Genomic DNA, 15,918 nt, shown 5'->3' with positions numbered 1-15,918 from the left:
CCCAGCGATTCTATATGACTACAGCACTGTCTGTTAAGTTACATGCTACATGCCAGATTATGTCAGAATGGGCTTTGCGGCCTGCAAAGTTGACAAACTAATAATACCATACAGTATCTCCCAATGTCTCCATGTTTTGGTCTCCAACCAAAATAACACTGGATTCAACTGAACAGGCAGGACTTGTTTTCTTCCCTGAACTCGAGCTCTCAAGTGAATAAGGGCTTCTCTTTCTCTTTTTTTTTTTTATCCTGATAAGTTTTCTAGGAATCTCAGAGATGATGTCGTTAGTTCGAGAAAAACAGGATAAATGCAGTATGATTCCATAGTAGGCCTTAAGCAGGTTTATATGAAGTAGGATTTGTAGTTTATATTTTTTATAATTATAATTTACATTATAATTATGGATTTGAATACCTTGCAAATTAAAGGTAGAGCTGCTCAGGAGTAGCAATAAATGTATTCAATAATGTTTGCATAATATTTGACCACAGGTCTACATCAGAGCCTCCATAAATGCTCTACATATGGCTTTATTTACGGGACGGGAGGGAGAGTGAAAGAGTTAACTCCGCCCTCCCCTCGCCCCATCGACTCAGCAGAGCCATGAGGGCGGAGTTTGCTTTTCATTGTTTTTTGTGTTGAATGTTGGGCACAGTGGACATTATGAGAGAGGTCGACATGAGTTCAAGACCGTCGATACATTGAGTATTTCCTTCAAATTCTCTTTAATGTGGATCCAAGCCGGGACAATGCCCAGCGCCAACGTATCTGTGCGAAGTTTGGCTGAGGAAGAGAAATACCTCAGCGGGCAGACGGTGAGTGCACCTTTATTTTGTAGTAGTGCTGTACTGCATGCCCAGTACAGTACCCAGTACAGTAGCATGCGATGGTGTTTTCCCATTCCCGGTGTTAACCCAACAGCTGCAGCGTCTACTTATCGCAACAGCTCCACCTTAATTTGGATGACTTGAGTCTTTCTTATCGTCTTAACCCATGTCGTTCAATATATTCGATATGTTGTGCCTGTGATGAGCGTGTAACATATCGTTCGCCGTCATGAAAGCAGATCAAAACATCGCGTACTCTAAAGTTGTTGTAGTGTAATAAACCTCATTACATATAACGTGAGGGTGTCCGTGGATCACACACTAGCCTACTGTTGGGCTTTTCTCTGTCTTGACGACCATTCACTGTTTTTAACGGGATCTGGTAAGACTTGTTAAATAAGACGTTTACACCCGACCGGCATGATATACATGTTTATACTTTAAAATGTAGGAAGTACCCCAAATTAGTGAAATATTCTGTTAATGGCGAGTCCTCCGCCGCCCGATATGCGGTAACGTATCGCGTTCGCGTAGCAGCCGGCGTCCGCAGCAGAGTTGGTAATGACATGAGCCATTATCTAGCCAGTCAGGCAGGAATGATTTGCAAATTGGTCAGGTTTGTCTTGTATTCCATCAGAATCTGACCGTCTACTATCTATCGTGCCTTATGGCTGAGGCGTTGTTCTACGGTGGGCAAGCCGGTGTCCCAAGTTGTCCCTATCCCACCTTCACCACTGTAACCAATGAATGCACTGCAGTATTTAGCCTAATTCAGGTGCCAGAAAGCCTCGCTGTGCGGTTCACTAGACGTTCTGGTACCATTCACAAGAGGGAACGATAGTCTTGAATGATCTCTGACTATGCTTTCCGTTTTTAGATTGCATAAACCGCATTCCCCCCACCACACTGTCAGATGTACAGTATAGACAGTGAGTGAGAGGTCTAACAATGATCCGACTGTACTTTGAATGGCTTATTGTCCAGTTTGTACCTTGAACCCCGGGGTCCTTGTATAGCTTAAACCGACAATTATCTCATTAATTTATTTAGCTAGCTAATATGTTTATGAGTTTCTATGATCGGGTAGTGCTAGCTCATGATTTAGAAATGGAATCATAATTGTTTTGAGCCTTCAACTGTCTTTGTTGAACCTGTTTTTCGCTGGTTGAAGTGTAAATTTCTATCATGATAATCCTCGATGGTCATAAATAACATTCATTTATATTATTGATCACTGTATGAGAAAAAAATCAGTAGCCCAACAATCCAAACTGAGTACATTTAAGATTTTCAATACTATTTGTATTGTCAGCCAGTGCTTTTCCCACAACCTTAACTTTTGGAAGGATGTTATGATAGTAATGTTGTTAAATAAGTGTACTACAAGTTAAGAACTATTCTCAAAAGTCTAGAAGTTATCTTTCAGACCTATTGGACAATTTCTGAAACGTTTGTCTGTTGAGCTTTTCTGTGATAGTCGTGTTCACAACATCTTACTTTGAACCATTAAACATTGAAGACGGCTGCATATTTATCTTAATTTAATTCCAATCAATGCTGGCTCAGTCCTGGGAGGGAGGCTGTCATTGTTGGTGTTAATGTCCTATTGATCGGTACTTGGACAAGCTTGTAAGTATGAGGTAATGTGAAAACACTCTTAACGCAACTTGCTTCCCTGAAGTGCTTGGATTTATCTAAAAGGAAATTTGACAGCAAAACAAAAGATGCACATTTGTTGCTTTTTTCTGTGTCTGTGCAGGCATCTACCCTTCTTACTGATTACCAAAAAGACTGCGGAAATTGTCTAATGTTAGTAATTATCATTGGAGGCTCGGTCGACAAAGCCTCAGTCGGGAGTAACTCGGCGAGACTGAAGGCACTCCTGTTCCAAATGTTGCTTGCTCTCTCTAAAGGCTTTGCTAATGTTTGCCTTGATGCGACCGTCTTATTTTCACCTCTGACAAATTGTGTACTTATTGCATTTGGGGAATAATATCACCTGCTTAATTTAATGAGAGCAGAATGCGTGCCAGATGTAAAGTGAAAGAGGGAGAGGAATATCCGGTTGTGTCGGTTCTCTGACATAACCTGGTCGGGTGGTTTGTCTCTTTGTATGAATCTCTCTCTCTCTCTCTCTCTCTCTCTCTCTCTCTCTCTCTCTCTCTCTCTCTCTCTCTCTCTCTCTCTCTCTCTCTCTCTCTCTCTCTCTCTCTCTCTCTCTCTCTCTCTCTCTCTCTCTCTCTCTCTCTCTCTCTCCTATTTGAGTGTGAGCGTATCTCTATGAGGATCAGCTGGAGGGAATACAAATAAGCACAGCAGGTCTCTTCCTCTTGGCCCCCCTTTGTGCGTCTGCTCTCTGCTTAAGGGACAGTTTGGTTCCATCTCTCCGTGTTCCCTGGCCAGAGAGTTTGTGTGAAATGGAAAGCGACAGCGTGCAAGAGGACCATATACACTCCGCGTTCACCCAAATGCAGTCCGCTTCCCCATTCCCTTTGAAAGTTTATAATTGTGCCCTCATGCACTTTGACTGTCGTGCGTTGAGTATCATGAGTTTGGATATGATTTTGAAGAAGTTGTGTTTGTCGCTTCAAAAACAGCTTTCCTTTAAGGACAAAGACCCAAACCATCCTGTTGTTTCTTGAACCCCCTCATCCTGAAATGATTTGCTCATGCACATTTTTGGAGCTGTAGTCTGTAAAACTCATTTACCATCTCACTGCATTCAATTTGCATACAAGTTACCCTTTGCATAGGCAGGTCCATTCACCAATCACTCGGATGCTTGATCAGAGAGGACACTGCAGGACAAGATAAGCATTGTCTTGTGCCGTTTCTTTCATCGTCCTTCTGGACTTCGCCTGCTTCCACAACCAGGTTCAAGTGAGGTTGAGATGTGTTACGCTTTCTCAAGTGCCGTGCGTGCGGGGCCACCAGTGCCCGCTGCCCCCCTTCCCTAAGCTAGCCATGCTAGTGTTGTTGGGCATTTATGTGGGGGGGGGGGTCAGGGGCCAGATTTAAATAGGTCATGGTACAGGACTTGCGCTGTATGCGTTAAGTGGGTCAACTGGGCCAGTGTAGGAACCCCCGTTCGGGAGGGGGCACATGCAGAGGGATGGAGTGTGAGGGGGTGAGTAGCCCAGAGATTTGACTAGCCTGTATCAATCATTCTGACAGTGCTGGTGAGTAGCACTACAACAATGGGGCCCAGCACAAGGCCCCCGCTGATTTACTGGAGCCTGCTGCCTATGAGAGACATCTCTCTCGCTCTCTCTCTCTCTCTCTTTTTCTCAAACACCCTCTTGCTGTCTCTCTGTCTCTGGAATTTCTCTCCTCACAGCTGTTCATCCGTCTGTATGTCCCTCGCTCCTGCTCTAGTTTCTCTCTCCTGGCATGTGTTACACGCAACCATTTTTTCATGCGTCTGTGACACAGTATCTGTCGGTGAGTCAGTCAACAGCAGGCTTGTGTAAGTATGTAAATGCAGCCCTGACTTGTTAGCAAACCTGGCACACCTCAAGACCTGAGCCTTGACATCCGCTCATTTTACACTCATCACTTGTAATTGTTGAATGTCGGATAAATTGATTGGCGCATGAATTAATGTCTCGGGTGGTGGCGGGGTTTGCCTCAACATCTGATGGACCAGATGTTCAGTTTAGGAGTCCCAAAGAGGTGTCAGACTCGATCACCACTAGCCAGCAGCCATCCATCGAGAAAATACAACAACTGTATCGCTATTGAGGAGATGCTTTATAGTTCAGTCCAAAGGAAGCTGCAGTGGATTTAAGACGCGTCATTAAGGACCACTTAGGATATGCATAGGTGGGAGTGGATGCCGTGGTTCTATTCTTTCGTTCACAATAAGCACCACAGCCAGCCAAGCCCTCTGTAGAACTCACGAGTGGAAGTTGAGTTCTGCATGATTAGCAACCCCTCTATTGTTCACAGGTCACTTAAGCAAGCTGGCAGGACATGACTGAGCTGAATCACTGTTTGGATTCTGACGAGTCAGACTTGTTGCGCAAGGATGTGGCTACATGCACACACACACACACACACACCTACCGAAAGGTCCTTACTTCAGAAACACTGAGGCTCTTGCTCTGAAGCCTTCAGGAACACTGAAGCTCTCTCTCTGAAGCCTTCAGGAACACTGAAGCTCTCTCTCTGAAGCCTTCAGAAGCACTGAAGCTCTCTCTCTGTAGCCTTCAGGAACACTGAAGCTCTCTCTCTGAAGCCTTCAGAAACACATGAAGCTCTTTCTCCGAAGCCTTCAGGAACACTAAAGCTCTCACTCTGAAGCCTTCAGGAACACTGAAGCTCTTTCTCTGAAGCCTTCAGGAACACTGAAGCTCTCTCTCTGAAGCCTTCAGGAACACTGAAGCGCTCTCTCTGAAGCCTTCAGAAACACTCAGAAACACTGTCATGGTGTGGCAGGTTCACCGCATGGCCGTCTCCAAGGGTTCGGACTAGGGAGGCCAGCAGGTCCCCGCCACCCCCGCTTTTTCCTCTTTTTTTTAAGCCTCAAATGCCCCCTTTATTGACCTAACCCTTACGTTCTCGAGCTGCATCACATAGGTGGGAGGCAATAGCAATACGGTTTACGACGAGAAGATGTACGCAAGTTTACCTTTCTTTACCTTTTTAGCTTAGCATTAAACATAGTGCATGCTGACCAGATACAGACGTGGAGAGACAGATGTTATAGCTTAGGTACTGGTATTTGGAAACTATAGCCTTACTTTCTAGAGTTATAGGTTCCTGTTTACGAAGCCGGCCCGCTTATCCACAAGAGGATGTTTTGAATATAAATTTGATATTCGGTTTATTCTTGTTCACAGTCTCTTAACTCTACTCTTGCCAGGGTAGCTTTAGCAGAAAGACTCGTTTATGAAGATGAAGATGTAGGCAGAATGCGATTTAGATCTATTCTAAACACATTAATTAAGTAACGCTCCCTTTCGGGCCTACTTATTATAACCAATCTTAAATGTTTACCAATGTATTTCTTGCTCCGTTTATTTTTCCTGAATTGTCTGAATCTAAATTCATTGTGGTCCATGTCATGGCATGAGAAATATGAATTTATACGAAGTTCAGATGACAACATCTAACACGTTGATTAGCCTTACCTTGAATGACAACATTGATATATCTTGAAATGTTCTTTTATTTATTTTATTGAAATCAATACAATGAAACAACCTAAATGAAGACGCAAAAATCAAGTAGAACAGAAAAATAAGTTTCACTGCTTACTTATAGGCTAACGCTAATGCTTCAAATACAGAGGGTGACCAAAGAGGAAGAACATTCACATTTTGGCACCTGCGCTTCTGCGATGAACCCGGCTGTCTCGTCGGGCCACTTCTCATTAACGGGCTCCGCCACTTTCAGTATTCATAGACGGTGTTTACCTGCCACTTAACGTCCCTGCTCACCTGCATCCACCTCCCTACACCACCAGGGGACCGTGTGATGATGACTGTCCCTCAAGCATCCACCCACCCTTCTGCCTTGGAGTGCAGCTGGCCGGGTGAACGGAGCCTGGCTTGTGGGCCACGTCTGTGGTGATCTGTGAGTGCCGAGGTGGGGGGGAGAAGTAGGCCAGCTCCTCGGCAGATTTAGGAGGTCATTTTCATCAGCGTCAGGCTAATTCATTTAGCGGGTGCACTCACCCGGAGAGACTTTGTGTGATTGCTCTAACGTCGAGTCACGGTGCGTTGTTTTTCATAAGCGGGAACGTGATCAGGACCACGGGGTCTGAAGTGTGAAGCAATCTGATTTCGGTTTGTTAGCCGGTGTCCGGATTGGTTGCATGGATTTTTGTTGCTTTGAATTATTCCAAAAAAAAAAAATCAACATCTGGACTACGTTAAAGGGATATTCGAGCTGCGCTTGCTAAGGCCGGCCTCTGCTTTCATAACTTTTTTTTTCTTTGTCTCCTTTAAATCAATTGTCCAGTTGGCTAGAGCTACAAAGCCCAGATATTCTCAAATGGAAACAGAATTATGGATTTTGCTTCCATAGCCAGGGCAAAATGTGAAAGTCGATCTGTAGTTTCCTTCCTCTGACTCAAGTTTAGGTCCATCTGCAGCTGCAGGCTTACTATGATTGTTATTTTTTTTATTGACCGCCCAGGAAAAAATACCCTTTGTAATGCTGTAAACAATTCAACCCACAGAACAATTCTGCAGTGGCACCTGTAGAATCATCAAAGCCTGCAGAGCATTTCAAAGTAAAAGCGGGTGTCGGCGGTGGGAAAGAACCCAAGTGGCCAGCTTAGCAGCACTGGGCTAGCACGCTGTTAAAGCAGTGGCTTTAGCCACTCGGCTGAACAGGCAGCTCTTTGTATCAGACACTGAACCCAAAGACACTGTGTAAGCTGAGCTGCCCACACGGCTGCTTGTTCCTCCCTTCCTCTGAGAGGAGGAAGGAGACGTCAGAATGCACCCCACGTTGGTACAAAAGAGAGAGTGCTTTTGAAAATGTTTCATGTTTTTGTGAAGTTCTTACGCCGTCTTCTACCGTGGGTGGAACCTTGAATGGGATTGAACACCAGTTCTCCTCACACCGTACGCTAGAACAATAGTGAATCCAAATGCCTGTGTGTGTGTGTGTGTGTGTGTGTGTGTGTGTGTGTGTGTGTGTGTGTGTGTGTGTGTGTGTGTGTGTGTGTGTGTGTGTGTGTGTGTGTGTGTGTGTGTGTGTGTGTTTAATCTCCATATAGAGACTCCTTGTGTTCACGCTCGCAGTAAGGACTAATACTCTGCTTGTTTATCTTGTTATGTAATCCATATGACCCTATATGCTTTGTGTGTTGGTTTAGTGGGAAGTACAGGTGAGGAACATGTATGATGAAATGGAGAATGGGATTAGCTCATGGAGAAGAACTCGACATGCATCTGCCACAGAGGATGCCATCGCATTCTGGCTCCCTAGTCCCATGTTGGATACTATTCGGTGGGGAAATAATTCAGTGAGTTTTGGCGGTTGTTTGCGATGTTTAATGGTGAGGGCACACGGGTTGTCACACTGTATGAAGTTACTGCAAAACAGAGGCCATTAGAATTCCTTTGACTTAGGGTGTGTACGCGTGTGACTGTGTGTTATTGAGCATTGTCTGCCCCACTGAATGTCTTACCCAGCTGGTTTGTGTGTGACCACTCGTTGCGTCTCTCTCTGGCTCACCTGACTAGTCATGTGATAACGGCTCCTTCTATGGCGGAGTGACTCCAGATGTAACACTGAGATGTGTTCAGGGGGCTGGCCAATGCCATGCGTCATTGGGCAACCACTTTACATGGACGTGGAAATGCTAAGCAGAGCTAAAACTCCTAAGTCTGTTCGGATCAACATGGTGTGTTCATGTGGCTGAAACCAGAAGGGTTACTAATACGGATTAGCAATGCTTCTACATCACCCGACACTGGGCCTAAAACCAAAACCCTTTGTGACACTTCTTTTTTTTGCCGTTGCTCTGATTTGAAATCTTGTCCTCCCCTCTCCCCTCTCCCTTCTCCCCTCTCCCCTCTCCCTTCTCCCCCCTCTCCCCTCTCCCCTCTCCCCTCGTTTCCATCCCACTGTGGTTTGGTTCCTCAGTGATACTTGCTGATTGTGCACTATTTGTGCACTTTTTCCGTGGATCCTTGAGATTATGTGCTCACTATACTTCAAAATGGGTTAGTCTGTCTGGCAAGGGGATTTCCTGCTTGGTCAGGGTTTTTATTTGTGACCTAGTTATTTGTGTGCCCTGCATCTCCTCCTCCCCCCCCCCCCCCCCCCCCCACATACACACATACACACACACTAATGACCGCGTTCATATGTTCTCACTGTGTCATCTGATCCTCGTAACAAAATAGGATAAGGCTTGTGTCTCTAAAATGTAACAGATGTGAACGCCTTACGTAAATACGTACCCATATGGTCACACTGTTGCCATTACTGCAGTATAATGCAGGGGAAGAAGTTGCCATAGAAATGCTTGAATGCAGAACCCGTAGACAAATGAAATGGGAGCAATCTACTCCGCTTCCAAGTCCCCACTCTTAATAGCGGGGGTGGGGATTTAATATATTCCCCCCCCCCCCACTGTGCCTTCGTTTAATACCATCATCCCCCCCAGTGTTGTGTGGTCCTCAGATCCCCCTCGCGTCTCAAGCGTCTAAAAACCCGCTCTCTAGGGGTGCCCGGTGGCTCACTGGGTAGAACGGGTACCATATAGGCTCGGTCCTGAGCGCAGCGACCCGGGGTCGAGTCCTTCCTGTGGTCTTTGCTGCACCTCCTCCCCTCTATCTCCCATGCCTTCCTCTCTATCTTCACTCTAATAAAGCATACAAATACACGCACGCACGCACGCACACGCACACGTACAGAGACACACATTCACAGAGACACACATTCGCAGAAAAACACACACACATACGCGGAAAGACACACACACACACACACATTCACAGAAAGACACACACATTCACAGAAAGACACACACACACACATACGCAGAAAGACACACACACACACACACACACACACACACACACACACACACACACACACACACACACACACCCACACACACACACACAGTTTAAAATGTACATGTATAATATCTTTCGTGTTCCTAATATCTTCATCCCCCCCCCCCCCACCGCAGGCGGAGCGTACGGGCGAGGGCATGGTCCCGGGCGGCCCGGCCTCGCTGCGCCGCGGCTCCTCGGAGAACAACCTGGAGCTGGACCAGCCCGACGGGCCGTGTCCCGGGGGCGCGGCGGCGGAGATCGTGCGCAGCCGCTCGTGCCTGGACAGCCTGCAGCAGAAGATGCTGATGGTGACGGAGCAGCTGAAGATCGAGCAGACGGCGCGCGACGAGAACCTGGCCGAGTACCTGAAGCTGATGAACAGCGCCGACAAGCAGCAGGTGGGCCGCATCAAGCAGGTGTTCGAGAAGAAGAACCAGAAGTCGGCGCAGAGCATCGCCCAGATGCAGAAGAAGCTTGAGCAGTACCACCGCAAAATGAAGGACAGCGAGATCTTCGTCCCGACCGCCGGCCAGCACCCGGCGTTCTCCTCCCCCGCCAACGCCTACCACTCCTCCTCGGGCAAGCACAGCACCATACCTCGCGAGTCACCGAAGGAACTGCTGCGGGACGTGACGGGCAGCGGGCGCCACCCCACCATGGACAAGATCAAGACCATCGGACCGGGCGTCTCCCTCTCGCCGCCCTTCTTCTTCAGCAAGCCCCGGGAGTTCGCCAACCTCATCAGGAACAAGTTCGGCAGCGCCGACAACATCTCCCACCTCAAGACCTCCATGGACACCACCTCGTCGTCGTTCCCCAGCGGTGCCGGCGGCGGCGGCGGCAACGGGGCGGACAAGGGCCTGTGCAACAGCACGTCCATGGTGGCCAAAACCAAGTACACCAGCGATGACGAATGCTCGTCCGGGAGCGCCTCGGTGTCGGCCGACAGCAACGGCAACCTTCTGGGGGCCGGCGGGGTCTCGTCGGGGGCGGGGCAGGCGCAGGACGCGGCAGGCGGGGGCGCGGGCCGACTGGCCACCACGCTGGAGGAGGTGAAGGAGATCCGCGAGGCTCAGAGCCAGCTGGACGAGGACCTGGGGGAGTTCAAGGGGCAGTTCCAGAGGGACTACGGCGTGCTGAACCAGACGCTGCAGGAGGAGCGATACAGGTAGGCCCACGGGAAGAAGCTTATGACACGGAGACACTCTAAAGGCCGATTCATACCTCCGGATCCGGACGGAATTCGTCCGTCCGCCCCAAACGTTGCCTCCGGAACCGCCCTTCATACCTCCGTCTGGTTTCAGCGTTGTTATGGATGTTTCGCAATAAATCCTCTAGGGGACAGTGACTGTCGTTTCACAAATGAACGGCATCGACAATCGCAAACATGTCATCTGGAGAGATGATTTTGCTTTGTGTCATACGAAATCGGCAAAAAAAAATGCAAAAAGTGTAGGCCTAGGCGGCGGTGGCATGTGACACCCCTCCCCAACCCGCAGATTATCTCCTCAAAATGTTGTTAAATGACCAGTTGCAACTCATTGCCAAAGCAGGGAAACTATAAAATAAAATGGTCAGGTATATAGAATATTATCAGTATAAAACGTTAAATACAATATATGTTCATCAGATATTATGCTACTCTATTTTCGCGAATGGTCTGACTTCTGACTCTATACTGCCGCCTCGATTTCCGGTGGTATTGCTCCGGTTCTCACGGAGCACTCCGGATTCGTAAGCTCAGAGGCGACGGACCCACTGACGGACGAAACACCTCCGGGACCGGACGAAACGGTCCGTATCCGTATTTGCCGTAGGGTGTGAATGGGCCTTAAGGCTCAGTTGTTATGGTTGCACGTCGACGCAACGCAAGGCGGTGTACGGACCCGTCACGCACCTGCCGACCCTCCTTGCCTCCACCGAAGAGGGCCTGACGTGCGCCTCCTAAAAATGTCACCGTGCGTTGAGGCGACGTAGCAGCAAGGGCTGTGATTGGTCCACTCACTAAAACCCGACGCAGAACCGAAACAGGTTCACGACTCCGTCGAAGCGACTGCGTGGTCATTGCGTTGCGTCAATGTCCTACCATAACTAAGCTTTTATGGCCTATTGCAAAACTTCAGCTGTGGAGGAAAGTCATAACGTGAATAGCGGTGCGCTTCAGGGAAAGAGTCAATTTTCTGCCGCCTTTTCTGCCACCGTAGCATTGGACTGGTACTTCAAATATGTTCACTCTCCTGGTTCCACACATTGACATTCACGGTGAATAGATAATGAAGACAATCGTTTCGACCTCGGCATGTTGACAACGTCCGCGTTGTGTGGCAGGTACGAGCGCCTGGAGGACCAACTCAACGACCTGACGGAGCTGCACCAGAACGAGATGTCCAACCTGAAGCAGGAGCTGTCCAGCATCGAGGAGCGCGTGGCCTACCAGGCCTACGAGAGGGCGCGGGACATACAGGTACGCAGGGGAAACACACCGCCGGAAACACACAGGTTATTGCAGTCTGGAGCTCTTCTAAGGTAATCGGCCACTCAAAAGCTGGTCATCACTAGTCAGTAAGGCCCGGTCCACATTCAATGTTACAACAGGGGTCTCCCCGGTTGGCACAGCGAGTAGACAAGCACCATAAAGGCTTAGTCCTGATCGCAGCGCCCCGAGTTCGATTCCTATTCGTTATCCTTTGCCGCATTTCCTCCCCACTACCTTCCTCCCTATCTCATTCTTTAATAAAGCACAAAAATGCTAAATGTAATCTTTAATAATGTTTTGCAACCCACGCTTTCCTGTCTGAGGTTTCCGTCGGTACTAGCGTTGGCAGCAGTGTTGACTTATACTGTCCATCCTTACTGAAGTGGCGTTATCATCTCCTCAGTTCATGCTGTCGCTCATGCGCTCGCCCAGAACTCTTTGGCTGACTGCCGAGGTCTGCATCCTGTCACGATTATACATAATCGCTTCAAGAAATGTAAATGTTGCTTGTCCGTACAGCGATGCGATGCGATGCCAGACACAATCTTAAGGTTGTTCAAATGTTGGCTTCGTGTGGACCGAACTCCTAGCCAGAAAGTAGTAGTGGCTACGTACTTCAATGTCTGCAGTCAACACGAAGGCGTCCCTAAGCAGGACACCTCACCCCATCGGGGCATTATTGACCTTTAAACTTTATGATAAATAAACGCTGCCAACTTAGTCTGTGGTGCAGGTTATATCAAACCAATACTTCTGATCGCTCTGCGACTCTGCACTCTATAAAGCCCGCAAGTAAAGCAGAGATTAAGTTAACTTACATTGCTGGTGTCTCGAGTAAACCAGATGAAATGTAAGCCCAACGGTGTGGACCGGGCCTCAGTCCTTCCCTTCAGTCAGGCCCCTCCGGGACGCCCCCCCTGTCCGAGCGTCTTCACCCCCGTCTCAACCGCCTCTCTCCCGTCCCTCTGCCCGCCACCAGGAGGCGCTGGAGTCGTGTCAGACGCGGGTCTCCAAGCTGGAGCTGCAGCAGCAGCAGCAGCAGACGGTGCAGCTGGAGAACCACGACGCGCGCGTGCTACTGGGCAAGAGCATCAACATCATGCTGGCCATCGTCACCGTCCTCCTGGTGTGCGTGTCGACCGCCGCCAAGTTCGCCGCGCCGCTCATGCGCAGCCGGCACCACCTGGTGGTCACCGTGCTGGGCGTGTGCTTCCTGGCCGTGTTCTGGCGGAACTGGGACCGCCTGCAGTGTGCGTTGGAGAGGATGCTGGTGCCGGCCTGAATGGGGGGCGGGGGGGTTAGGGGAAGGGTCACCCCCCCGTCCCCCCGTCGAAAAACACAGAACAGTTCTCCAACACTAATGATGTCGGAGGAGGCTCCGAGCTGTCACTAAGGGCTTTTCTTTCGGAGGATTGGTTGTACAATCGTCCGGAGGCGTTGTGAGTCTGCTCACTGAGCAGATGCTTTGGCGGTACGATTCGAACAAATGGTTAATAATCTCCCTCATCTCAAATGTGCACGTGCCACTAACGTTTTTTTCAAACGAGAATCATTTTTATTGAAGGAGGACATTAAAATGTGTGCGTTCCATACACACCAACTTTTAATTCGATGGAGGGTAATGGATTGTTAACGTAAGTAGTCGTTTATAATGTGATTGGTCTTGATATGTGTCTTAACTGCGCCTAACTATAAATTTCAAACCCAATATAAGGGTGTATCAAGCAAGGGGATCCCAGTTCACTCGTCGTAGAGATACTGTTTAATCTTAAAACCATGAAATACTATTGGTTAACACTTCTTTTTCCCTATGCAGTCTCATTTTAACTTGCATAAAACAGACAGACCGTCTCATATTGCGCGCCGATGAAGAGGGTACACATACATGGACACAACTGAAGACATTTGGGAGACTGGAATGCATGGATCTTTTACTTGTTTTTGTCTTCTCACTATTGCCTCATCTGTCCATCGTGGTCGGCCACTTTCTTAGAGTTTCTCTGTTTACACTTCCTGATTCCTTTCTATGAGTGCAATATGTTTGAGTTATTTTATCATTTTAGTTTTTTTTAACGACCACTGTTTTAAAAAACAAAAAAAAAGGTTTGAATGTTGTGTGGGAGGGGGTTCGGAGTATGAGGTGGGAGTATTTAATGTCTGCGAGGGAGATCCACCCACTCTGCGGCCAGCTGGTTTCTCCAGAGCCGAGAAGCTATCTAACGGCCCTGTTATCGCTTCGTGACTTAACATTTGGTTTGTTCTGTTAATCAAAGCCACACACACACACTCACACACACACACACACACACTCAGTGTGTGTGTGTGTGTTTTTGAAACGTACATGTATAATATCTTTTGTGTTTTTAATATCTTAATAATCCTTATGGTAGTCTTAACATTGATTGAGTAGCAAAAGGTGACACTGTGAAGTATGTGTTGTGTGTTTATGAAAGAGCACGTGGTGCAAAGTGAGGACTTGTTGAATGATGACCATGTATTCATGAAGCAACCATTCTGAACACGAGTCAGAGCGGGCCATGGTCAATGTTTTTTAAGTTCTTTGGTCTGCCATAACAACATTGTTTTTGTCTTTATTTTGTATTTCTTTCGTTTTTTACCTCTGTATTCCACTTTTGACCGTTGTTCGACCTTTGATTTTGGGATGAAGACGTCCCTCTACAGCTGTAATAGAGCTGGTTTACACACTTGGCACATCCTGCACACTGTGTGATCAATACATCCAATACTGTCATGCTACAGGTGCCTTTGTCTGGCAGCATTTTTTTTGTTTGTTAATTAAACAAGCCTTTCAATTAAAAGCTGTTTGCCTTTTTAATGTTTGCGTCTCCTAAAGGTGGCGTCACGGCCACCAGAGGGCGTTAGTGTCACATTCACCGTGATTTCGCAACACCTTTATTCTTTCCGGCCACTCAGCCAACAACAGTATGTCGTCACGCGCATGAATGCGTCCGAAACTACGCACTAAGACCAGCAGCAGGGTAAACACATGGACCTATTAAAGGGTAAACATGGTCTTTATGAACATGGGTAATCGCAAATGCATAGCGCATACCTACATGTACATTACTTTGCACGATTACTTGTGTAAACATGGCTCAATGTATAATTTCCCATACTTACACCCACATATATTACATATGAGTCATGGTTCCCAGTGTATTTTACTACGGAGATGCCTGCATGACTACCGTCCACCAGAAAGGGAGAGATTAAACGAAGTGATGAGGATGAAGTTAACCACTGGTTCGCCTCGAAGGAGAGCGCCCGTGGCTGGGCGCTGGGTCGTGAGGTGTCGCTCGGTGGGTTGTTGGTGTAGGAGGTTGAAGGCGGGGGTTCTGGTACAGTTCAAGCTTCCAGGGATGAATTGCATACGAGCCCTTGAAGTGCTGTGTGCGTGTGCGTGTGTGTGTGACACAAACACAATATAGATTTGCACATGTTTCACGCGCTCACCCACATACACACACGCGCTCCTTTAAACGAGCAGCTGCATGTGTGAATTCTGCACAATATTCCCTTTTCTTTTTCCCCACACTATCTGTTTCTCTCCATTATCTCGTATATCATAAAAGACAAACCTTCTTTTTGATGTGCAAGCCACCTTTCCTCTACCGTCTAAAAGGGTCCTGAGAGTAGCTGCTTTCCCTTAGATCATCAGGCAGCTTTTTGTGTGTGTGTGTGTGTGTGTGTGTGTGTGTGTGTGTGTGTGTGTGTGTGTGTGTGTGTGTGTGTGTGTGTGTGTGTGTGTGTGTGTGTGTGTGTGTGTGTGTGTGTGTGTGTGTGTGTGTGTGTGTGTTTCCATTCAACTGCTCTGCCAGAGGCTTACTGGTCCACACCACCGCGGTCTCCACAATCAGCTGCTAATTATCTCCGGACCTCATTATCCTCTCTGGGATGCCCAGTCGGAGACCTGTTGCTGCTGCCTGCGTCTACCACACAGGTTGGCATGGCGACGGCGGATGGGGTACAGTGCTGGAAAGAAAACAAAAATGACGTCGCCGGCGGTTACTGCCTTGGCGTGTCACCGGAGGAAGATGGCGGGAGGGTGCGTGTTTTTTTTTCCGCT

The 15,918-nt window shown here is 47.9% G+C and overlaps 1 protein-coding gene across 1 annotated transcript; it reads left to right on the top strand.

The window, feature by feature from the left end:
* Positions 1-612: 612 nt before the first annotated feature.
* Positions 613-14,650, top strand: LOC115550943 (transmembrane and coiled-coil domain protein 3). The gene is made up of 4 exons (XM_030366350.1): positions 613-818; positions 9,490-10,523; positions 11,684-11,819; positions 12,811-14,650. Exons 1-4 carry the CDS (start codon positions 732-734, stop codon positions 13,111-13,113), a joined length of 1,560 nt encoding a protein of 519 aa, XP_030222210.1. The 5' UTR covers positions 613-731; the 3' UTR covers positions 13,114-14,650.
* The last annotated feature ends 1,268 nt before the right edge of the window (positions 14,651-15,918 follow it).

Source organism: Gadus morhua, chromosome 9 (genome assembly GCF_902167405.1).
Source record: "Gadus morhua chromosome 9, gadMor3.0, whole genome shotgun sequence".
NCBI classification, from domain to species: domain Eukaryota; kingdom Metazoa; phylum Chordata; class Actinopteri; order Gadiformes; family Gadidae; genus Gadus; species Gadus morhua.
The sequence above is the reverse complement of the archived record's forward strand: the minus strand, read 5'-3'. Positions and strand labels throughout refer to the sequence as shown.